Below are 24,752 nucleotides of genomic sequence, written 5' to 3'. Positions count from 1 at the left end.
GTTGGGGTCTGGCGTCTCCGCCGGTGCGGACCCGCCTCCTGAGCTGCCGGAAGAGGCGGGGCAGGAGCCACCAGAGCGGAAACCACGCCGTAGGTCCGCGCCGTGCGAGCTGATGCCGAGAGCGAGGTCCCGCGCCGGGCCGGCCGCCGGGTCTCCCGGCGGGGCCGGGGATAGCGGGGATGACGGCGGGGGGCTGCGGAAGGGTGAGGCCGCGGGGGCCGGCGGAACGGGGAGGCCGCGGGGACGGGCGGAACGGGGGGGCCGGGGGCCTGCGGAACAGGGAGGCCGCGGGGCGGGAAGGACGGCGGGGGCCGGGGGCCTGCGGAACGGGGAGGACGGCGGGGGCCGGCGGAACGGGGAGGACGGCGGGGGCCGGGGGCCTGCGGAACGGGGAGGACGGCGGGGGCCGGGGGCCTGCGGAACGGGGAGGACGGCGGGGGCCGGGGGCCGGCGGAACGGGGAGGACGGCGGGGGCCGGGGACCGGCGGAACGGGGAGGACGGCGGGGGCCGGGGACCGGCGGAACGGGGAGGCCGCGGGGCGGGAGGAGCGCAGGTCCGGGCTCCCCGCCTTGGCGGTGTCCGAGCCGGCAGCGCGGTTACCGAGAGCCTGCTAAGTTCTCCAAAGGCCAGCCAGGAGCGGCCTTAACGCAATGGGAAGTGGGGAGAGGGGGGGTGCTTCCTGGGCTGGGACATCCTGAGCAGGTTAAGGGAGGAGGAAGGATTCCCCAGGGAGAAGACGCCTGTGGGAAAGCACTGAGGCCAGGGCATGGGGTGCCAGGGAAGGATTCGGTACGTCAAGATGAAAGAAATGTGGCAGTCCCGGCGGGTCTGGCCCAGTGGATAGAGCGTCGGCCTGCAGACTGAAGGGTCCCAGGTTCGATTCCGGTCAAGGGCAGGTGCCTGGTTGCGGGCTCCATCCCTAGTAGGGGGCGTGCTGGAGGCAGCCGATCAATGATTCTCACTTGTTTCTATCTCGTCCCTCTCCCTTCCTCTCTGGGGGAAAATAATAATAATAATAATAATAATAATAATAATAATAAATATATATACACATACACACACACACACAACACTCAGAGTCCAGATCATTATGATCTCTGAACGCATAATAATCTGGCCACTCAGTGTGTGTGTGTGTGTGTGTGTGTGTGTGTGTGTGTGTGTGTATTAGAGGCCCAGTGCATGAATTCATGCATGGGTGGGGTCCAGCCAGCCTGGCCAGGGGGAGGGGACATGGGCGGTTGGCCGGCCTGCCTGCTGGTCGAACTCCTGGTTGAGGGGACAAATTTGCATATTAGCCTTTTATTATATAGGATATACACTGAGTGGCCAGATTATTATGCGTTCAGAGATCATAATAATCTGGCCACTCAGTGTGTGTGTGTGTGTGTAATTAGGCACAGTTCTAGATGCTGGAGATACAATAGTGAATAAGCAGCCAAAAACTGTCCTCATGGAATTTATCATTTAGAAAGGGTAGTTTAAAAAAAGGACACATAAATTAGTCTATTAAAAGGTAGTAAAGCAGAATTGTATACTGTAAAAGGGTGAATTTTATGGCATGTGAATTATATCTCAATTTTCCAAAAAGGTGACAAGGTTATGGAGAGAAAGCAGGGGAGGGGGTGCAATTATAAGTAATCAGAGGAGGCCTCACTGCGTAGGTGACATTTGAGCCATGGTTGAAAGAGGTGCAGAGAAGTGATAAATGTATCTGAAGAAAGTGCTCCAAGCAGAGGCAGCATCAAGTGCAAAGAACACCTTCCTGCTCCGACTGCTAGGAGGCCAGTTGAGAGAGGAGTGGAAGGAAGAGATTAGTAGGAAATGAGATTAGATACAACATGGGGGCTAGGTCTCCTGGGGCTTCCGGCCACTTTTACGCTGAGCAAAGACGTAAGGCGTTGGGGAGTTTTGAGTTCTGGAGTGACATGATCTGAAGTATATTTATGTGGAGTAGGTAATGAGGTTGGAGTGATAAGAGCAGAGTTACATTTTAGATGTCTCTCAAACTGAAGTGGGGAGCATGACTTTGAGAGGAGTGAGACTGGAGGTTGGGAGACCAGGTAGGAGACTCGAGCACTGATTAGGGTGAGGTGCTGAGAGGATGAACCGGAGCGTTGGCAACAGTAACTGGGCAAGGGAGACAGGCCCTTGTGGGGAGACCTGTGAAGGAATCATTTAAGAGGGTGAAAAAGAAGGGACTGGGACTCGGTCCACCGCTGGCCTTACATATACACCTTAGCAAGGGGAGGGCCCAAGGTCGCTGAAACAGTTGGGAACTTGGATGACAGCACCATGACAGCCTGTGCTGCTCAGGACCTGTAGGGATTGGTTGGATGGGGTATTGGAAAGGATCAGTTACCTTAAGGAGAATGGAATGCTCTTTCCAGCAGTGGGAAATGCTGAGCTGAATTGTGTGTGTCCCCTATCTTCACCTCCTTCTACAGACACATCTAACGTGTCATTTGAGGAGCTGTTGGAATTGCAGAGCCAAGTGGGGACTAAGACATACAAACAATTGGTAGCTGGAAGCAGCACTAAGAAGCAAGGCTCTAGACCACCTGTCCAAAATGCATGTGTTGCAGATAAGCACAGGTGAGGAGCAAGGCCTGCCCCAGGAGTTGGAGGATGTGTGGGACCTTGAGTCGGTGTCTACTTTCTTAGGTGGCAAGTAGGAGGCCTTTGGCCAAGACTGGAGTCCCCTTGACCTGTCCTTGAATTTCTCCATAGGCCTCTGGAAATGTCAGCCAAGGTCCGGGTGCCATTTTTGCGTCAAGTCGTCCCCATCAGTAAGAAGGTGAGAAAGAGGCAGGAAGTGCTTTCTTGTGAAAGGAGACTGAACTGTATTTTTATATTCTCTCTGTTCTCTCCAAAGGTAGCCCGGGACCCCCGCTTTGACGATTTGTCAGGGGAATATAATCCTGAAGTGTTTGACAAAACGTATCAATTCCTGAATGACATCCGAGCCAAAGAGAAACAGGTGTGCTGCATGAGGCTGGGTCACTGGTTTCCGGGGTTGGGAAACTAGGACACAGGTTAGAGTCAGGCAGAGGGAACTGGGAGCGTAGTGGTGGGCAGATTTAATTCTCCCTAATTTGGTGCTTATCTTCAAATCCTGGCTCATCAGTTTACTAGCTTACCATTGGCAAGTTACTCAACTTGGCTTTGCTTCAGTTTTCTAATCATAAAAAGAAATAATAACTCCTATCTCATTGTGTTACCAAGTTAACACATGCGAACCTCTTAGAGTAATGCCTCGCACAGAATTTCAGCTAACATTTACAACATGCTAATCACCACATCCGTTTCCCACGGTGGAGCTTGTGAAAAAGCAGTTGAAGAAGCACCGTTCAGGGGAGAAGCATGAGAAGCTGCAGCAGCTGCTTCAGCGAATGGTGAGTGAGTCAGATTGTGGGTGGGGGTAAAAGTAGTTCAAGGCAGGAGGCAACTCGCAGTCCCTCACACCCCCATCTCATCTTTGCTTCTCAGGAGCAGCAAGAAATGGCACAGCAGGAACGAAAGCGGCAGCAGGAGCTGCACCTGGCTCTGAAGCAGGAGCGGCGGGCTCAGGCCCAGCAGGGCCATCGTCCATACTTCCTGAAGAAATGTGAGTGGGCACAGCTGTGACAGGCTAGGTACAGGGCAGGGGGTCGGAGGCCCTAAAGGAGGCATGAATGCTGGATCCCATCGTATATTAGGAGGAGAGTAGAAATACTGTGGGGAGGAGTTACCCATTCTTATTTCCCTAAAATTAGATTATCGGCAGGGGGTGTTGCTTTTATTTATTTTATTTTTAATGATATGACACAGTATGGTTTTTCGTTTGTTTGTTTTTTGATTTTTCAGAGGGAGAGGAATGGGAGGAGAAACATCAATTTGTTGTTCCATTTATTTATGCATTCATTGCTTGTTTCTTGTATGTTCTCTTATCGGGGATCGAACCCACAACCTTGGCATATCTGAATGACCATGTAACCAACTGAGCTACGTGCCCAGGGCAGGGTGTTGCTTTTATCTCTGTTGTACCCCCCACATATGCTGGACTGGGCACATAGAAGCTCACAGTTGGTTGAGTTGTGAAAGAATGGAATCAGAGAAAAAGACACCTTGCTTACACCCATGAACTCTTAAGTCATGTGTCCCAGCACAGTGGTTGAGAATTATTGACTGGGCAACAGGGCAAGTGTGGTGCTTCTGCTTTTGCTTACCAGCTTGCTTTCTCCCTGTCCTCTAGCTGAACAGCGCCAGTTGGTCCTAGCTGAGAAGTTCAAGGAGCTGAAACGCAGCAAGAAGCTAGACAGCTTCTTGAGTCGAAAAAGACGCCGAAACGCAGGCAAAGACAGGCGACATCTCCCTGTGAATAAAGACTAGTAAGACACTGACCTCAGCTCTGCCACTGCCCCAGTGAGAAATGGATCTGTGGGGACAGACTCGGGCTTGGCCTCTTCTGGATCTTTCCATTCAAGGACAAGGATCACAGCTGCCCTTGGCTCCGCGATGACTAGCGGGTTCTTGGGCTGCCCCAGGGATGGACAAGAACAGCTCAGCCTTCTGCCATGCCACATTCCTCTGCTTGGATCTGGTTCATCATGTACTCGTGTCCTCCCATCCTTGCCTTAAACCAGGGATGGGGAACCTTTTTTCTGCCAAGGGCCATTTGTATATTTATAACATCATTCGTGGGCCATACAGTATTATCAATTTAAAAAATTAGCTGCCATATTTAATCAAACATTTAATTTTTTTAAAACTCACCCCTAATGCCTTGGCAGGGCCAGACCAAATGATGCCATGGGCCTTATCTGGCCCGCAGGCCAGACATTCCTCGTTGCTGTGAAATCAATGATTCTGACAGAAGAAAAAGGGTCAGGGACCTTAAGGTTAGTGAAGGCCATAGAGTCTGTTGACGGCTCCCAGGACTGGGACTTTATGTAGGAGCCAGTTAATAAACATTCTTGTCATTCATCTGCTTTGTGTGTGTGTGTGTGTGTGTGTGTGTGTGTGTGTGTGTGTCCGGGGCGGGGGGGGGCGGGGGAGGGTAGGGGGCGGTGCGGGGAGCCTAAATCTAAGGCTCCTACAAAGTGAGAAGTCAGATCAGAGACCCAAGAGCAGATCATTTAAAGAGTGAACCAATCCCACAACTCACCTACTTAGCTATCGTTTGGATGCAAGGGGAGGTAAGAGATGGGGACAAAATAGCTTTCCCAGTAATGTCAGGACGGCTGGCTCAATACTGTGTGGGTCTAGAATTCATACTACACGTTTGGGCTGGGAAATCCTCAACCTGATCATACAGAGTGGCCTGGGGTTGGTAGAGCCTCCAGGACCCAGCAGGAGCAAATGCAGTTCTCTCAGGACTGTACTGTAAACCAGGCCTGAAGGAATTCCTTCAGATAAACCTCAAGGACTATGAGTTTACAATAAACACCAAGCACACAAGGAAAGAAACCACCACCAGCAAGAGGTAACAGAATTAGAACAGCAACAACGGATGTTGAAAGTAAAAAATAGAAAATGTCTTACGTTTAAAGAAAAAGTATGACTAATGAAAAGACTATAAGAGCCGAAACCGGTTTGGCTCAGTGGATAGAGCGTCGGCCTGCGGACTCAAAGGTCCCAGGTTCGATTCCGGTCAAGGGCATGTACCTTGGTTGCGGGCACATCCCCAGTAGGGGGTGTGCAAGAGGCAGCTGATCGATGTTTCTCTCTCATCGATGTTTCTAGCTCTCTATCCCTCTCTCTTCCTCTCTGTAAAAAATCAATAAAATATATTTAAAAAAGAAAAGACTATAAGAAAGGACCAAATTGGTTTGATTAAAGTAAAACTTAAAAATGAAAAATATGCTATATGAATTGAGAAACTTAATGGTTAAGCAGCAGGTTAGACACCTAAAAGGAGAATGAACCTGAAGTAGATCTGAGAAAGTTACACAGATGGAAAGTGCCCAGGGATACAAGGAAATGGAAACTAAGGTAAAGAGGTTGGAAAACCACTGAGATGGAGTGAGAAGGTGTGATATAACCAGAGTTCCAGAAGGAGTGAATACTTCAAAGAGGCTGAGAATTTTCTAGAATTGAAGTTTATAAACACTAACAATCAGGAAATTCCAAGCAGGATTGAAAAAAAATCAAGAAATTAACAAGACATTAGGAAGACTAACAAAAAACAGCTGTAAAGAGAAGGGAGAGAGACAGAATTAGAAACTAGGACGTCTATTGCGGGATGCTAATGGGATTGGGGGGTGGGGGGTGAAAGGCGTTCTGATGACAGAAATGTCAGATGAAGCGTACGATGCTCTGCTCCCACTGGGTGGAAGCGGAGAGGGCTGTAGCTGTCCAGATAGTTTGCCTGCCCAGAGGGAGTGAGGGATCTAGTGCTGCAGGGTCCCCGATGACACGTGTCAATACTACTTTAAAGCCAAAGAACAGCTTTTGGCTGATAAAAGCAGAAAAAGACCATTTAACTATTAGGCTCATAGAAACACCGAGGAGGTTGGAGAGGAGCTCAAAAAGGGGGGGCGGGGGAGCTTAGTCAACATGTTACTGTAATTTGGTTATAGCCATCCTAGCAGGTGTGAAGTGGAAGCTCCTAGTGTTTTTAATTAGTATTTCCCTGATTATCTGAGCAGTTCAATGCACTCTAAATTCTACCTTGGCACCAGAGTGCTGATGTGAAGATGTCATTGCTGCCACCTAAGGTCCTCCCCACTTTCCCTCCTGCTTTGCTCTAGATTGAGCAATTCCCAGCAGAGGCATCTGATTAGCCAAGCCTTGGTCACATGGCTGCAAGAGGATGCTGGGAAAGCAAGTCTTTTATATGGTGGGAGGTGGACTCTATCTTATATCTAGATTTATGGTGGGGAGTTTCCAAGCATGAGAAGGGGGTTCAGATGAAAGGTGGTCAAGAAAACGTATGTCCAGCCGAAACCGGTTTGGCTCAGTGGATAGAGCATCGGCCTGCGGACTCAAGGGTCCCAGGTTCGATTCCCGTCAAGGGCATGTACCTTGGTTGCGGGCACATCCCCAGTAGGGGGTGTGCAAGAGGCAGCTGATCGATGTTTCTCTCTCATCGATGTTTCTAACTCTCTATCCCTCTCTCTTCCTCTCTGTGAAAAATCAATGAAATATATTTAAAAAAATAAAAAGAAAAAAGAAAAAAGAAAACGTATGTCCACTTCAGGCTGGACTGGCCCCTAAGCCTTCAAACTGCTACTTTTCCCTTCAAGGGTGCAGAGGAGACATTGGCCAGCTCTGAACTTCAGCTATGGATGTGTTTAGGTGGGGCTTGCTTTTGTTCTGTTCCGCGCTCCCCCCCCCCCATTGGTAACAGATTTATTGAAATATAATTCATATATACCATACACTTTACCTATTTAAAATGTACAATTTGCCTGGCCAGTGTGGCTCAGTAGTTGAGCATCAACTATGAACCAGAAGGTCACAGTTTGATTCCTGGTCATAGGGCACATGCCCGGGTTGTGGGCTCGATCCCATGTAGGACATGCAGGAGGCAGCCAATCAATTCTCTCTCATCATTGATCTCTCTCTCTCTCTCTTTCCCTTCCTCTCTGAAATCAATAAAAAATATATGTTAAAAAAATAAATTGGCCGAAACTGGTTTGGCTCAGTGGATAGAGCGTCGGCCTGCGGACTGAAAGGTCCCGGGTTCAATTCCGGTCAAGGGCAAGTACCTTGGCTGCGGGCACATCCCCAGTGGGAGGTGTGCAGGAGGCAGCTGATCAATGTTTCTCTCTCATCAATGTTTCTAACTCTCTATCCCTCTCCCTTCCTCTCTGTGAAAAATCAATAAAATATATTTTTAAAATTTTTTTTAAATATTAAAAAATAAATCGTACAATACAATGGTTTTAATATATTCACAGAATCATGCAGCCATCACCACAATCAATTGTGTAGCATTTTCAACAATCCCAAAAGAAGAAACCCCATATACTCTAGTTGTCACTTCCCATTTCTTCCCAGTGCCCCCAGCTCTAGGAAACCACTAAACACTTTCTCTCTATTTTGGGACATTTCATATAAATGGAATCAATATGTGGCCCTTGCTGTGCAAACCAGCTGTAGGGATATAAGGAACCGCAGCTGTGGGGATGGTCTCACGGGGTCAGGGTAGCAAACTTCTGTCCAGAGTGATCCAAGGTCCGCCCTCTAGGGATGGGAAGTCCTGAGGGCAAAGAGGCTCGGGTCTTTAGTGGTGCTGGTGAGAAGGGCAAAGTCAGCACTGCTCACTGGATGGCTGAATGTGGGCAAAGTCTGGGGGTGGGGTTAGATTGTGGGCAACACAGGAGCTGGACTGCAGACAGGAACATGCAACGTTTTGGGGGGCCACAGCTGGTGTGTCCTTCCCTTAAGAATTGCTGGAGATGCGTCCATTGCAGATGAGCAGGTAGGTCCCCTGTGGGAGACCGAGGGGCAGGTGGCTGAGGATGAATAAGGGGTTGAAGGAGTGCAGTGAGGAAGACTAGTGGTGTGGTGGTGGAGCTCAGCCCACGCAGGAGCCAAGGAGGCAGCAGCAACATGGGTGGAGGGGGAGAAAAACTCACCGTGTCCCCTACATGTGGTGCATGCTGGCCTGGCTACTACAGCCCAGGGGCCCTGGGTCTCCCGTCTCCGGGAAAAATAGGCTCATAAAGAGCAGAAGAGCAAAAAGCTGTGGGCATAAAGGCAACCTCAAGAATAGGCATGGCCTGCCCTGGCCAGCGTTCTCAGTGGTTAGAGCGTCGGCCTGCATACCTAAGGGTTCCAAGTTCTATTCCCAGTCAAGAGCATGTACCTGGGTTGCAGGTTCAATCCCTAGTCCCACAGTCGGGGTGCGTGTCAAAGGCAACCAATCACTGTTTCCCTCTCCCCCTCCCTCCCTTCTGCTCTCTCTTTAAAAAAAAAAAAAATCACTGGAGAAAATATCCTCTGGTGAGGATTAAACACACACACACACACACACACACACACACACACACACACACACGGCATGGCCTGGACCAATAGAAGAGAGTAGGCCATGATCTCTGGCTCAGAGGGGGAGAGGCTCCCAGTGAGGACTGCAGCAGCCCCAGCCTGCTGCTGCCTGCCGTCCTCTGCCTTATGAACAGGCAGACCAACAGGCCACCGACAGCACCTTGGAGCCACCCGACTGCAGACCAAGGCAAGGCCAGGCCCGCCGTGTCCACCCTGTTTGGCCCTCTGGGTTGTTGCCTCGTCCTAGGCACCCCGACTCTCAAACCCTGACCTCTTTTCCCTTACAGATTCTATTCCAAACCTCAGCCCTGGCTGGCACCCAGTTCTCTCTGTCTGGCCTCTGTGCCCTCGCTCACCACCTGACTCACCCCTTCACCCGCCGCCTTTCTTCTGAAGCTTTCTCCTCATCACTTCTTGGCTGCAAGAACCATGAACTCTGGATGCCTGGGATATTCCTTCCCTCCTCCCCTAATGCCCCTGCCAAGAGGCAGAGCTCCAGCCCTGGCACCGGGTCCCGCAGCCTCACCTGCCCTCCCTCCGTGTGAGTGGTGCCAGGGCAGCAATCACAGCAGCACAGGCCTGCCTACAGGGCAGGGATCTAGCTTTGGTGACAGCGGGCAGCTCTGTGCGGCGACGAGGAATTCACGGGAGCTGCGTCCGGACAGGCACACCTTCCGGCTCCTGGGTGCCTGCAAGGGTATTTCACCTCACCTTCACGTTGGCCGCCTTACCTAGGGAAGGTGCACGCACTGCCGGGTGTGGTGGCCTTTGGCAAAATCTTTACCATGTCAAATGCTCCCACACCCAGTGCTCGTGAGAATGCCGCAGTGACTGGTCCAATTCCACAAGGAAAACGGAGCCCTGCTTGATAATCTGCCCAAGTTACATGCCGTCCAGCGTGCAGCAAAATGGGCTTGAGCCTGCAGCCCGCCAGGTGAGAGCACTTCTGACCACACACCCTCTGAGAAGGGGTGGCGATCCATCCCTGCCCACTTAATCCCCTGCGGGGGGGCGGATGCTAAGTCACACCTGACTCCCCGCACGATTCTCCCCACGCTGTCCCCCTCACCCTGGTGACTCCTGGACGGCACGAGAGAGCCTCGGAACCAGAGGACTCTTCTTCCCTTTTAGCCAGCGAAGCCCGCCAGATCCCCAGCAGTCACCACACAGGCCACGCACTCCAACTCCCGCATTTTATTTCTGTAGGATGCAGGGCCCTGCCTAGCCCTGGTCCCATCTGCAGGGCTACCGGAAGGTAGAGAAGCTCTGGGTGACGGTGCAGGAGGCATAGGGCACACCTCGAGATCGAATCTGCAGGGTGTGGAAGGTGAGGGGTGGGTTGGGGCCTGAGGAGCCCGGGTTCAGGGACTCGGTGTGAGGCTCCGTCACAGTCACGGGGACTGCGTAGGACAGCACCTGGGGCCGGTCGTCACGGCGTCTCACCGTGCCCTTGCCCAGGAGGTGCAGGATGCAGGAGAGGACATCGGTGCTGCTGCAGGCAGACCCCCTACCCAGGCCGCTGACCAAACCCCTGGGAGGACATGGGCCCTTCTGCCAAGCTTCCAGCACCTGGTAGGGAGGGGGGAGGGGACAACAGGTCAGACACCCAGCTCACCACGTCTAGCTTCCACTCCAAGCACAAGCTGCCAGGGCCACAAGCTCCAAGGGCACCAGGTGCACCCCAACCTCAACCCTCACAGGACCACCTCCCTCTGTGGACTACACCCCCCACCCCAAAGCTCCATCCCCCCTGCCCACCCCCGCCTACCAGGCAGACAAGCTGGCCAATGTGCAGCCCCTCGTCCCCGTGGGCCTTGAGGATTCGGACGATGAGGCAGTTCAGAAGGTTCCGTCTTTTCTCCAGGTTCCGGCCCTCTTCATCCTCAGCTTTCAGGTACGTCTGAGGTGGGATGAGCCACACGTTGCCCCTCCTTGGCCTGGGCTCCTCGCTGTCATCTCGAATCTTGAGCACCCCTGAAAGGAGCACTAGTCACTCGGGAGGTGGCCCACGACCAGGCCGCCCTGGCTCAGGCCCCTCTGCCCCAAGTACACACCTCCTGGGACGTCCTTTTGCTCGTGAAGGTCCAGGGGGCCTCGTGAGGAGGTGAGAAGCCCAACTGCCTGATTCAGGATGTCTGCAGGGAGCCCCGAGAGTGCCCGCAGGTTCTCCACGGAGACCGCCTGGAGAAAGGGAGGGAACGTTCAGGCCCCCTCACGGGGTGGAGCGGAGAGGTGGAGGGGAGGAGGACAGGAGTCAAAGTTTGGGGAGAAAGATGAGAGATGAGGTGGGAGAGAGCAGGGAGGAGCAGACAGCGGGGCCACCTTCAGGTCGTTGAGATACAGCAGCAGCCACATCTGCACGGTGGACACATGCAGGGTCTGGTCCCCAAACTGCACCTCGGCCCGGCCCAGCCACGTCCACTGCAGCCGCCTCTGCGGGCCCTGCTCCGGGGCAGGGTAGCTCTGACCTGAGAAGGATCAGGGAGGTGGAGGGGGTCGGGCTGGGGAGGGCACACCATTGGTTAAGCTCTGGCCCCGCTAATTGCAGAGCGTGTGGCCAGCATTTGTGGACACTGGTTCCTGGCCTGAGCCTTCCGGAGCTCGGCCTTCTCTGCTTCCCCCCAGGGGAGCCTCAGGCACCTGGGAGCCCACCGCGTGCCTAGCCCTGTACCAGGCAGGCTCTGGTCGGCGCCTTCGAGGAGTTCCCCATTTTTTAGGGAGACAAAACCACAAAGTAAAGAAGCGCAGGGGCTCTCATCACCTGGAATCCCCCTGAGAGAGAAGACAATGTCTCCCTGGTTAGTCTGGGACCCCCTGAAGTAGGTCTGATTCTCCTCCCCCTCCCGTGTCACTGCCCAGCCCAGGGTCAGCCCCCAGTGGGAGCTGGGGTACAGTGACTGACCTACCCCTGAGGGAGAGAGAGAGCCTTCTGGTGGCCTCAGTGCCCCCTGCCTCCATCCTCCTCACCACCCACAAAGAGAGCTGGGGTCTTATGTTAAGAAGGCAATAGTTTGGCGATCTAGTGCCTGATAGCCCCACCCCCTCCCCCAAACCTAAGCTCCTGCCCTTTCTTCTCAAGTCTACCCCATGAAGCCTCCCAACCCCAGGGTCCGCCCCAACCCCAGGTTCCTCCCCAGCATCCCAACCTCTTCCCAGCCCCCCATTTCCTTTGCTCCTCACTCTTGTTGTAGAAGTTGGAGTATCGGTTCAAGGTGCCCCTCAGGTAGGAGGGCAGGCAGGTTCTGGGGTTCAGCGTGTGGCAGATGGAGGCAATGGGCCAGCAGCGTGGTGCCAAGACCAGCACAGACACTTCGGGCATGGCCCCCTCATAGTAGAGGTCCTCGTTCTCCTCCTCATCCTCTTCCGTCACATCTGCAGCTGCTGCGGCCCCGGCTTCCTCGGCGTCCTCTTCGCGCTCCCTCTCGTGCTCCTTGCCGCGGGCCTCCTGGCCACCAGAAGAGGGAACACAGGGTTCCCAAAAGCCAGGGGCCTCCCGGGGTCTGCTCCATGCCGCTCTGCTTTCCGACCTCCCATCTGCTCCTCGCTCCCCGGGCCCCCACCTGTATTTTCTTCTCTGTGTCCTCCAGCTTCAGGAGTTCCTGGTCGAGCCGCTGGAGCTGGTAGACGTGGAACTGGCGCTGCAGCTCCTCAGAGGTGCTCAGGCTCCGCAGCATCTGCTGGGGGAGGCGGTTGGGGAAGCAGGGACCGATCTGCTCCAGCACGGCCCCCTCCAGCCAGCTGGAGCCCAGGCTCAGGAGACGGTCCGCCATGTAGTGCCTGCAGCACACACAGCCCAGGCCCGGCTCAGTGTGGGCACTCGGCGCGGCCCAGCCTCCTGCTCCAGGCCTCCAGGCTGCCTGAACCCCAGGCTCCCAGACCCACAAGCTGCCCCGGCCTCTGTCAGCCTGCCTCCCCCCACCTCCCACTCCTGAGGTCCACACTCACTGGTAGTAATGCTCAAAGGTGGTGGCTATTTCCAGGCCAGAGAAAATCAGGACGGTTTCCAGGCATCGCTGCAAGTGCGCCAGCATCTCCATCCCCCGGGCCCCACCAATCCGGCTGCCCTGGATCCGCTGGTCAATGTGCCGGGCAAACTGCTCACTCACCTGGGCGGTGGGAAGAGCACAGGAAAACCATGAATGGGTTAGTGCAGTGGTCGGCAAACTCATTAGTCAACAGAGCGGCAAACCGCGGCTCGCGAGCCGCATGTGGCTCGAGAGCCGGGGTTTGCCGACCACTGGTGGGTGGGAGCAGTGAGGAGGTCTGATGCAGTAGATATGAATGGCTCAAAGCTTCATAAATTGGTCAACACTTTCATAAAACTTTTTTAAAACATATTTTTATTGATTTCAGAGAGGGAGAGGGAGAGAGATACAGAAACATCAATGATGAGAGAGAATCATTGATCGACTGCCTCCAGCATGCCCCCTACTGGGGATGGAGCCCAGGCATGTGCCCTGATAGAGAATTAAAGCGTGACTTCCTGGTTCATAGGTCGATGTTCAACCACTGAGCTGGCTGGGCCATAAAACTGCTTTATAAAGTCATTAACAATTGCATTAATGAGGGGGTGAGGGAGAGAGAGAAACATTGATGTGAGAGCAAAATATCAATGGGCTGCCACCTACTGGGTAACGAGTCTGAAACCCAGGCATGTGCCCTGAATGGGAATCAAACTGGCAACCTTTCTGTGCACAGGATAATGCCCAACCGAGCCACACTGGCCAGGGCTAGCAACTCTAATATGAGGAAGTAAGTTATATGTACAAAAATGGTCACAATGCAGCATTACTAATGAAATAGAACGAACAAAAGCCACTCAGGCAGCCGCTGCCTCACGCGCCCACTGCATCGTTTCGTGCTTACCAGAGAGCCTGTCACATGTTAGTTTATCATCTGCTTAATCCCGTGTCTTCCCTGGAAGACTGTACATTTTTTAGGGAATGGACTTGGTCTATCTTCAACTCTTATCACAGTGCCTGACATGTTTTAAGCGCTTGTTAAATATTTATGGGATGATGCGAATGCGGGAGTAAATTATAGTCCATCCATTAGATGGAATTTAGGCACAAAGGAAAAATGAGTGCAAATAGCAACACTGGCCAAGGCTTTTAATGTAACGATCAAGGAAAACAGGACATGGCATTTTAGGCATTCATGAGTGAACTATTAAATCATGCATTCAAATAGAAGAAGGTCTATCAAGATGTATTAGGACGGCATGCTGCGGGTCACTGTTTTTTTCTTTGAATTAAAAAATACATATGTTTATTGATTTTAGAGATAAAGGGAGATAGGGAGAGAGACATCAGTGTGAGAGAGAAACATCGATCAGTTGCCTCCCCTGTGGTCCTCAAACGGGGATCAAACCGGAAACATAAGTATGTGCCCTGACAGGGAATCGAACCCTCGACCTTTCAGTCTATGGGACAGTGCTCCAACCAACTGAGCCACACTGGCCAGGGCTTTTCTTTGAGTTTTTGATAGCATGGAGATATATATATATATATATATGCCAAAACAGCCTTGGCTGGTTTGGTTCAGTGGATAGAGCATTGGCCTGCAGACTGAAGGGTCCCGGGTTCGATTCCAGTCAGGGACACATGCCTGGGTTGTGGGCTTGATCCCCATTGGGGGACGTGCAGGAGGCAGCTGATCTATGGTTTTCTCTCATCATTGATGTTTCTCTTTCCCTCTCCCTTCCTCTCTGAAATCAATAAAGATATATTTTTTAAAAAAAAGCCAAAACAACAACAATATGGTTATGTCCCAATGCATGTTGCTTACGGAATGGGAAGGGCAGGGTGGGCCCTTTGGAGGCGGTGGGAAGGGAGAGTTTTGGGAAGAGGCGAGGGCAGGAGGCTTACGTGGGCAGCTCTGGGAAAAGGGAGCCTCAGCAAGGCCCCAGCACAGCCGGTCTGCAGCGCCAGCAAGAAGGCCGCCCGTGGCCCAAACAGCTCGGAGCTGGACTTCTGCAGATTATTGAAGTGCTCACAGTAGCGTGGCACAAAGTCATCATCCCGCCAGTGTGAGGTCAGAAAACTGTTCACCTGGGGGAAGGGGCAGCAGCGTGAGGAGGCAACCCAACAGCCACCACGGCAGTCCCTCCTCCCCCATCGCCCCCCGCCCCGCCCACCTGCTCCTCCACTGCGGCCTGCCAGCAGCGGGTCAGGTTTTTCATGATGCTGCTGGGAAGCCCCGGGGCAGCCAGGGAGCCCCAGTCGTGGCTTCTGTTTCTGCCTTCTGTGGAGACAGGGAGGGCAGAGGCAAGGTGGGGGCAGCCCTTCAGCTCCTGGGTCCCCATTCAAGGCTGAACCCGGGGGCCTTTCCTGACATGCTGCCACCCCAAATGATGCTCGTGGGTGGGGTGACACACACTTGGAAGACGAACAGGCTGAGCACACAGGGAGGGGTAGGGTGAGGAGGGACAAAAGCCGTAGAATGAGTGGGGGCACACCGGGCAATGCCCCCACCGAGCTCCCGCCTGAGCCTGCTGGTACTCACTGGGCCGAGGAGCGGCCCCCGCCGCAGCGGGCCCCGCACAGGGCTCCACGTGCACCAGCAGGTGGGTGAGGCGGCGCACCCTCGAGGAGAAAGCTGCCGCGCGGCTCTGAGGGTTGTGGGCAGCCTCCCGACACCCCAGGTACTGGTCCAGCAGCCAGCCCAGGGGGCTGATGCCATCCTCATCTGCAGGGCAGAGAACAGAAGCCACGGCAGGGCGTGTCTGCAGGGCAGTGGGAGAGGCTGCAGGACTGGGGGTGGAGAAAGAGCAGTGGACAGAATGATCTGGGGAGCGAGGTAGCAAGGCCCCTTCTGATCCTATGGGGTCGGCTGGCACCCGAGAGACATGGGAAAGGAGGCCCCTGGGCTGTGAGAAGAGGGGCACTGGGTTTCCCAATAAACGCGCAGGTCCCACAAGGGCCAAGAGCGAAACCGGGTGGCTCTAGCGTAGAGCACGAAGAGGCCAGTTAGTGGGGCCGACACCTGGATGGTAAAGGGTCAGGGGTCAATGGTTACCGGGGGAGGTGATGTTCTGCACCAGGGGGCTGACCAGGGCCTCCCAGCAGGTCTTGCCCAGCGCTTGGGCGGCTTCGTTGTCAGGGAGGAAGCGATCAGCAAACGTCTGCTCCTGGCGCAGAGCCCCGTTGAGTCTGGGGATGAGGAGGAAGGAGGAAGGTGTCGTAAGTGGCCCCAGCGTCCACCCAGACTAAGATTGCCAGTTCCCCCCCAGCACCCAGACCCAACCCCACTGGGTACTTGACAACCCCCCACAGGCTGACGGGCACATTCCATTCCCAGTGCAGCAGAGCAGTCTCGTCTTGATTCTTTCCTTCCCTCCTCAGACTACAAACACTCCAGCCCCTCCCCAAGCACGTTAACTCTCCCACCGCCACGGAGCCCGCCCAGCAGCACCGTGCTCTCCCGCCTTTCGCACACACAGGCACACGCATGCTCGCACACCTAGAACTCAGGTGCAGGAGGCGCTTGCGGTCCTCCGCTATGTCCTGACTCCAGGCCTGCGCCCGCACCATGTAGAAGAGGCGTGTGTGACGACACAGCTGCTCCCGGAACACTGGCCAGAACGTGGGCTTGGGGCCCAGGACCTCCAACCCCCGAATGCGCGTGTCGATGCCGCCCTGCAAGGCGCACGGGCCTGCTTCACCTGGTCCGCAGTCTCCTCAGGACGGGCTGCCGTCAGCCACACCCTCAGGCCTCACTCCTGGAGCTGCCCACGACCCAGGCTGGAGCTCTGGTCCAAGATCTGCAACAGCTGCAGGGCAAGAGCCCGGTGCCCGGGAGCCACACCTCACCCCCTGCCCTACCTGCTGGCAGCGCTTTATGCGGATCTGGATGACGGGCCAGAAGCGGTTCAGGTTCTCCAGGAGGACCACCCGGCGGGCGGAGGGCATCACGTTGATCTGCGGGGGGTGGGGAGGCTGTCACCTCCATGTGGGGATGGAGTGCTGAGAGCACGCAGTCTGTTCCCGTCCCTTGCGGTGTCCCTCCCTTCCCCAGACCAGGACGTGGGAGGCCCTGATGAAAGGGTGCTAATGCCACCCTCACTGTTCAGGGCCTGATGCCATCACGTAGGCACAGGGATAAAGGCCTCTACTTTCTACGGGGCACAAGGCAAGAGGAATGTAGGAGTCTGGGCAGGAGGGTTGGTCCTGTGAGGGGTGGTCTAATGGCACAGGGGTCCCTACCGAATTGAGTTCTGTGTTAAGAGAGCTGGTGCTGTCGCCCCCGAACACCACCACCCTGGCCGGCATGTAGCTCGAGTCTTCGCCGGCCACCAGCAGAGTCAGCTGCCTGGGAGCAGGGGAGAGGAACCAGTTGGAACTGGAACCAGGCATATCCTTGTGGACAGAGCCAAGGGGACCCTTTGGTCATGTTCACGGGGATGGTGCTTCCCCCAAGACAAACACGGAAATCGTGAGCAAGTGTAGGTGTGGCCACGCATGTGCAGGGAGCCCGTTACCTGATGAGGACGCCCTGGCGCATGTGCACGGTGATGTAGTGGGAGCCGGTGCCGCCGTTGGACTCCCAGTAGGTCTTGGGGTTGCGGTCCGTCAGCTTGCTGGCCCGGAGCGGGTTGGAGGACACCTCCACCTTCTCCCAGCACTTGTCCTCCTTCACTTCCACACTGGAGCCTGGGGGCAGTGGGAGGGGGTGGCGGTCACAGCCTGGTAGATGTGGAGGGAAAACAGACGTAGGTACGGGGGCATGCGTGACGTGGGGACAGGCACGGACCCTGGCACAGATATCGGAGGAACACGTCAAAGAAGGGGATGTTGATGGGTCGGTGGGTTCGTCTGTGGTCTTCGATCTGACCCAGCACCATCTGCAGCCGGAACATCAGAGAGAAGGGGCACAAGGCGAGGGAGGGACACGGGGAAACAAGGAGCACGTATGGAGAAAGGCCCAGCAGCAATGGGACTTGCTCCGTGACACGGGCAGAGCAGGTCCACATGGGCTGAGGCGTGGAGAACAAAGCCCCCAGGTTCACCAGACTCACCTGCCTCTTCCAACTTCACAAACACCCCCCTCCCCTCCACTGCTCGGGTTTCACGTTCTTACCATGTGAACCCACAGGCTTCCCATCCTTCCTCCTGACCTGGATACAGCCTCCCAGGATGTTGGTGGTGAGTTTCCTGTAGAGCTGGGCGTGCTTCTCACACTTGACCACCATGTCCCGCAGCTCCTGGGCCAGATCCAGCTTCCCCAGGTGCTTTTCCAGGGCCTTGGAGATGGCATCTCGGGCTCCCAGCTGATTCAGCACCACGGCATAGTCCCTGCTCACTGAGGCCAGGCGGTGCAGGAAGAAGATCAGTTCCTGGAGCACCTGGGGTGTGGGCGGGGCAAGTGAATAAAGAGGACAAGGCACAGGCCCCAGGGGCATCTGCAGCAGTGCTTACTATACACCCACTGTGTGCTGGGTGCTGGGGCTACTGCAGGGAACAAGACAGAGTGAGGAAGTAAAATGACAGGGATGGGGCAGACACGAGGGCTGGGTGGAGTGAGAGAACCAAAGACAAACTGAAATGGAAAAGCCAGGAGATGCTCTGCCCCCCTGGCGTTCTCAACTCCTGGTTACGTTTGCGGCAGGTGCAGAGAGCACCACCGCGTGTTTCTTTTCAGGCCCAACTGTCCCAAGAACAGGCTGTGGGGCTGCATTTCGAGATCCTCAGGCCCTAAGCAGACACCTGTCGGCAGGGAGGGGGCCGAGAGGGACCAGCGTCTGTGCGCACAGCGAGTCCACCCGCCAAGGTGTATGCTGCAGACACCCACTGCCACCAGGACCCTAGTTCCCTGACCCTTCCCAAGCCTCTGTGCCCAGGATGTCTTTGTGGCAGGGGACTCTGGGATGTGATGGTCTCCTCTACCCACTGAGGCTCTTAATGTCATATGGACATACCCTTTTGTGTAAAAAAGGAGCTGGCAAATCAGATCACACATTGGGGTTTGTTTATATTTGCATACGGAAACACAGGAAGGATATATAAGGGGCCCTTGGGGGGCACTGGGAAAACAGGGATTCAGGTGGGTGTGAGAATTCAGTATATATCTTATCATATCGTTTTGATCTGTGAATTGTGTGAATGTATTACACATTTAAAGAAATAAAATTCAATTTTAAACCCAAACCCAAACCAAAGGGCACAATGCCCCACCCAGGAGGTCTGCCTCATCAGAGGCTGCCTTGCGTCCTCTGCCTTCAGCATCCCCCCAGAGCAGGGCCGGGGTACCTCTCGGTCAGTGTCTGGGGACCGCAGGCAGGCCATGCAGGCGTCCATGGCCTCGTGCCAGGGGAGCAGCAGCGCCTCAGGGAAGTCCACCAGCCGCATCAGGATTCTGGGGAGCAGGGGTGGGAGGAGAGATACGCAGCGAGTCTCAGAGACCCCTCTGACCCCCCCTCCCCCACCTATCACCACCACATCACCTCAGAACGGCCAGGTGCAGGGCCCTGTTGGCTGCTGGGGTGTCCAGGCTCTGCATCAGCGCCAGGAAGGGCTGGGGCTGCTGCCGCAGCAGCAGCAGCAGCGACTTGACCTCGCTCTCCTGGGCCCCCTCTGAGCTGAGGGCTTGCTCCAGATCCAGGACAATCTTCCCAGCTGGCCCACAACCCTCCACCAGACGCCGCAGGGGGCTGCGGGGGCACTGCGTCGGAGGTTCTTTTTCTACAGGACGAGGGAAGTCACAAGGGTTGGCCACTGTTAGTGATGTGAAGGACCAGAAAAGGACAAATTCCTAACTCTCAGTCTTGTTTCCTAATTTCTTCTAGAAACGTTTTTGATTTGCTTTGTCCCCTTGGCTTTAGGGTCTCATAACATCCCATAATGTACTCATGACAGCTTCAAGACAAATTTTGTATTTTATATCCTTAAAATGGCAAAGGAGTTTCCCGTCCACACAGAGCAGAGCAGTTCCCTATATCTAAAAGCAGGTAACACTGAGTTTTTCTCTACACTGGAAAAAATGTGGAGGGTGGGCTTTTTCAGGCTTTAAACTCTCCCAGTTTTCTAACTTTACATCCTCCTTCCTTCCATGGAGGGAGCACAACGTCTCCTCTTATTTGCTGCTCATCTCTTAGGTTTCAGTTTCTCCCTCGGGCGCCACCTCTCCCGGACAGGATGGCACAAAACTCAGCACAGACATCTCGGGGGCTCAGGCCCGCCCAGAGGCCACTCTGTCTGACTGGTGCCCCACCTTCCACTCTGGCTGCATCTGCTGGTTCCTGAGGCTGGGCCTGGGCTTCCAGCAGGGATGGGTGAGCCGGCTGCCCTGCCAGGGCCTCGGGCGCATATTTCCTGTAGACACGGCAGTTGAGCAGGTCCCTGAGAGCGCTGTCATCGAGGCGCTCTGGCAGAGCCAGCAGCAGGTCCTGGGCCAACTCCATGGGCACGGCCAGCTCGGCCAGGATCTCGTCATCCAGAACCTGCCATGGGGAGAAGCTCTCACTGCGGGCAGCCCTACTAGCGCAGAGGCTCGGGGGACGTGGTAGGGGTGGGGGTCTCCGCCTATGCCTTCTCCATCCTGAACCTGTCATGGCTGGCAGCTGGCGCCTCGCAAACGACTCGCCAACACCTCCGCACGTTTTAGACCCCTCCCCTGCAGCCCCTTCCACCGTCAACCTCCATGTCCCCTCGGAGCCCTCCCAATGCTCCAGCCCAGTGCAGCCCTCCAGCTTCGGGGTCTACCTCCCCATCGAGGTTCTCCTGGAGGATCTGGAGAACCTCCTGGTGGTCAGGTCCATCCAGCTTCTTGATGAAGAAGAGGAGCTCCCACCACTCGGCCTGGGTCAGGTGCTCGCTCTCTTCCGTGTCCTCGTCCTCAGGCAGCACGCAGGGCACGGCATAGAGCTCTGCCATGGGCTTCCATCGCCAGGAGGGCAGGGCTGTGGAAACGGGGCAACCGGGCGCAAGGATCACTGCCCAGCCAGCCAGACCACTGCTCCCGTGCTCAAAGCTTACTCCAGCTCACGCTCTGGGCTCACCTCCACCCCGGGCGCCACTGCCCACTGCCCCCCGGTACTCATCAGCCTCAACCATGTCCTCAATGTCTTCCTCAAAACCCAGAATCTCCAGCATGTGCCAGTGTACCCAATAGGTGCGGCCAGTAGATTCCCACAGCACCTGGAAGAACATGGGGAAAGAGAAGAAAGGGGGACAGAAAGCTCACTTAATGGCTGGCTGTGGCCGAATGATGAGGACCCGCAGGTGACCCCTGGCCAAAACACTGGCACATGGAGAGCATGGACACAGCCTTCCCCTACTGGCACTGGCCCTGCCTCTCCTCTCACCCGTCCTTGATGGCTTATGCCCCTACACTTCCGCCTGTCCTCAACTACCCTGACTCCCTGGCCCTTTGGGGAAGCCTGGCTGTATCAGTTACCTTCCCGGGAGTCTTCCTGACCTCAGAGCCCTCTAAACCCAGATTTTTCCAGCCTTCCAAATGACCCCTCCTCAATACCCCTCTTTGACCATTTCAATTCCCTTGTGGGTTTTCTCCTTGGGTGGCCTGCCAAGAGTCCCCTGCATGGAGGGCCCAGCTATGCGCCACCCAAAAAGATGCCCATCAGTGTCCTGTCCCACCGCCATGCGCTCGCTCACCTGCACAGGGGGCACGCCATTGTTGCTCTGCTGGAACTTGCCCTCGTCCCCAGCACTGATCTCCTCGTAATCATCCAGCATCCGCACTCTCATCCCTGGCTGCAGGGTATCCCGCACATACAAGGCATAGGTATTGCCACTTGCGAACTCAGAGCGAGGGCGAAACCGCGTTGACCTTTTGAGGGAGGACTGGGCCTGGGTGGGCGGCAGCCCTAGGCCTGCATCTGCCAGCTGGGGCTGGAAGATGGAACAGGAGGACCGAGCCAAGGGCCCCTGTCTGCTGGAGGCCCAGTCCCAGCGCATGGCCTGCACCAGCTCTGAGATCAGGGTGCCCATGGCCATGCTGAACTCCAACTCCAGCCGACCCCTCTCCCTGCTCAACTCCTCAGGAGCAGAGCTGTTCTGGGCTCCTGGTTCTGCAGCACTGTCATTCAGCTGATCCAGGAGGGAGGTGACATGCAAATAGCGCTTCACCAGGGAGAAGAGCAGCCTTCCTGGGACCTGTAGGACACAATCTTTGGCCTATGTCCACTTTGTCCCAGCTTTAGCCCCTCTCTCCACACCATCCTCTATGGACAGGTGTAAAGTCCTGGTCGCTAGATCTTCATAGCTCCACCCCCAATGCCCCTGACAATACCTGTGGCAGCTGAATGCCCTCGAAAGACATGGGATGTTCAGAGAGTGTGGCCTGTGCAAACAGAGCCAGCAGGGCACAACGGCTGTCAAAATCCAGGTGTTTCTCAATGGCCTCTTGCTGGCTCAGTGACAGAAGAATCTGGGTCCGGGTCCCTGTAACCCACACCCCAATCAGTAACTGCTCCCTAACCTTAACTTTCCCAGGCATCTCTCCTAGACCCCCTATGCCCTCAGTCCAATCCTTTTTCCACCATACACCAGGAATGACATGATTTGCTTCGGAAGCCAAAACTTGCCTTTTCATATATTTGAATGAATATATATACACATCCTGCAAGAGTCTAAAGTTCTAAACTTCCTTTGCCTAGACAGCCAATTCATATGAGTTCTTGGGGACTCAGTCCTTCCTCTTTCTGTAGAGGTGCCCCTACCCACCACTCCACCTTCTTTTCTTCCAACTATGAGAGAAGTGCAACAGATCATTTACGTATTGATGAGGTCAGAGGCCCCTGAGAGGCCCTAAGCTGACCCAGCCGCTCTCCTGCTCTCCCTTCCTCCCCACTCTGCTCCTCACCAGCATCGTGGGAGGCCAGGGCTTGAATCATCCGGCCCGCGCTCCAGCGAATCTGATAATCTGGACTACTCAACATGTGCATGAGCAAATCCAGGACCCTTGGGTCTTTGAAGACCCCAGTGAGGGGCTCAATGCTGGCATAGGCACTGAGCACATGGACAGTGTGAAGCAGAGGAGCAGGAGGGATGGTGCCCACACACTCCTCCAGCTGCCGAAGGGCCCTCTGAATCAGGGACTTCACGTCCGTTTCCATCTCCTCCAGCACAGATTTGTCCAGGGCCCCAGCCTCCCGGGCAGTCTCCTGGGAAGGCCAGATAACTTGGCCATCCTCGCCCAGCATCTTGTGGCAGTTGGCATAGATCTCGTCACTGGACATCCATAGCAGGATGTGCTCAGCCTTGCAGTCCACTTGACTAGAGCCCCCTTGCGCATCCTCCCCACGCCTGAGGATGAGCCAGCGGATCTGGTACTCTGGATGCCCATCGTGGCCCACTCGCTGGCGGATCAGCTCATCAGGATAGGCATGCAAGCCGGGCCCCAGGGGCACTCTGAATTCCCTGTAGCGGAGTTCCCCCACCATCCTGGCACCTGGGACAAACAAGGAAAAGAGAATAGGCCAGCGAGAGTGAGAAGAGAGGTCAGAAAACCAAGGCCATCCAGAAGGGAGGCAAATGTGGCACCAGCTGTTGGGCCGGTGGGTAAAGCAGGGCCCAGGAGCTGCCTGCTGCAGGCTGGCGGGGCCAGGCTTAAGCAGAGGAACACTGGGGTGTTTGTTGTGAGAAAACACAAAATGTGGGGGCTAAGAGGGAGGGGACTAAGGCCCTGCAGCCTGGAGTGGGTTGGTTTAGAGCATTGGGAAGGCGAGTGGGGGCTGGGCAACCTTAGAGTCACAAGGGAATCCTAGGGTCCTGGGACAGGCGGAGGCAGGCTGGGAAAGGGGTATGTGCAGCCCAGAGGGTTGTGTTGGGGAGCGGGGCTGGGGAGCGACACGGGAGTGTGTACGAGGAGCAGTGCTGGCTCCCATGCTTGAAGCACAGGAGTGTGAGTCGCAGAGGAAACAGAACTGGTGGTGGAGTAGGGTGCAAGGCGTGAGGGCTGGGAGGAGGCCTGGTGGGCTGCAGGCTCCGATGACTGCAGGCACTGGAGGCACAGGAGGCACAGGAGCAGCAAGGCCCGCGGGGGCAACACGAGGCCCAGGACAAAGTGGGGAGGAGGCCGGGTGCGTGAGGGGCGCGAGGACCGGGGTGGCAGACCTGAGCAGCGGGAGGAGCTGGGAGGTGGGAGCGCAGACAAGGTGGGGTGGGTGGCTGGGCAGCATAAACCAGAATCCCCGGGTTGGTATGGAGAGCAAGGCTCGGTGGGCTGGTCGCGGAGGCAAACCCAGGGAGGGGTGCGGGGCCGCGGCGGGGCTCTGGCCACCTCAGCAGCAGATGGAGATCCTGGTGAGGCCTGTTCTTCGCTGAGCTAGGGACGCGCAGGCGATGGCGATGGCGGCCACGTTGGCTGGCAAAGATTTGGGCCCCCAAAGGGGGTCGAGATGGAGAGGCGGGAGGGGGCGTGCCTCCGCAGGACAGGCGTCAGGCAGGGGGCGTGGCGTGCGGGGACCTCGCCGCTGTCACCGCCGCCAGCGTGCGCAGGTCTGCAGCCCCAGGGGCGGGGCGGGTCCCAGCCCGTGTGCCACCCGCCCCGCTCCGGGGGCTCTGCCACCTGCCCGGAGCCTCGGCTGGTTTCCTGCACCCAGCGGAAAGCCAGGGGCCCTGGGAGAGCGCTGGGGCGGAGCCGTGGTTGCCACCTCAGCGAAGCGCTGCACCTCCTTCTCTGCCGTGCCGCCCTTTCCTCTTCCTTTCGTCCTTCCTCCTGCCACCGGAAGTGCCTTCCCCGTTTCCCCAAGTCATAACTGAGTAAGACCTTGGAGATCATTTATTACCCCCTCCTCCATTACCTATGAAGGAAC

General features: G+C 55.7%; 2 protein-coding genes across 2 annotated transcripts; one reads left to right on the top strand and one right to left on the bottom strand.

Moving 5' to 3' along the window:
• Positions 1 to 47: 47 nt before the first annotated feature.
• Positions 48 to 4,966, top strand: RRP36 (ribosomal RNA processing 36). Its single transcript, XM_079780864.1, has 7 exons — positions 48 to 203; positions 2,449 to 2,596; positions 2,732 to 2,798; positions 2,877 to 2,981; positions 3,322 to 3,396; positions 3,491 to 3,608; positions 4,236 to 4,966. The coding sequence occupies exons 1-7, from the start codon at positions 113 to 115 to the stop codon at positions 4,370 to 4,372; spliced, it is 741 nt and encodes a 246-aa protein (XP_079636990.1). The 5' UTR covers positions 48 to 112; the 3' UTR covers positions 4,373 to 4,966.
• A 5,203-nt stretch (positions 4,967 to 10,169) lies between these two features.
• Positions 10,170 to 24,676, bottom strand: CUL7 (cullin 7). Its single transcript, XM_079780380.1, has 26 exons — positions 24,218 to 24,676; positions 22,799 to 23,386; positions 22,226 to 22,377; positions 21,589 to 22,089; positions 20,973 to 21,111; positions 20,677 to 20,873; positions 20,186 to 20,414; positions 19,419 to 19,656; positions 19,225 to 19,330; positions 18,093 to 18,320; positions 17,729 to 17,819; positions 17,457 to 17,628; positions 17,182 to 17,287; positions 16,801 to 16,896; positions 16,439 to 16,614; positions 15,995 to 16,128; positions 15,482 to 15,664; positions 15,114 to 15,220; positions 14,845 to 15,027; positions 12,923 to 13,083; positions 12,538 to 12,754; positions 12,158 to 12,422; positions 11,300 to 11,445; positions 11,032 to 11,158; positions 10,746 to 10,951; positions 10,170 to 10,546 (listed from the first exon to the last, which is right to left on the bottom strand). Exons 2-26 carry the CDS (start codon positions 23,376 to 23,378, stop codon positions 10,223 to 10,225), a joined length of 5,064 nt encoding a protein of 1,687 aa, XP_079636506.1. The 5' UTR covers positions 23,379 to 23,386; positions 24,218 to 24,676; the 3' UTR covers positions 10,170 to 10,222.
• Between the last annotated feature and the right edge of the window lie 76 nt (positions 24,677 to 24,752).

The sequence above is a fragment of the Cnephaeus nilssonii genome, assembly GCF_951640355.1.
Source record: "Cnephaeus nilssonii genome assembly, chromosome: 9".
Taxonomy (NCBI): Eukaryota; Metazoa; Chordata; class Mammalia; order Chiroptera; family Vespertilionidae; genus Cnephaeus; species Cnephaeus nilssonii.
This window is presented reverse-complemented; position numbering and strand designations above follow the sequence as displayed.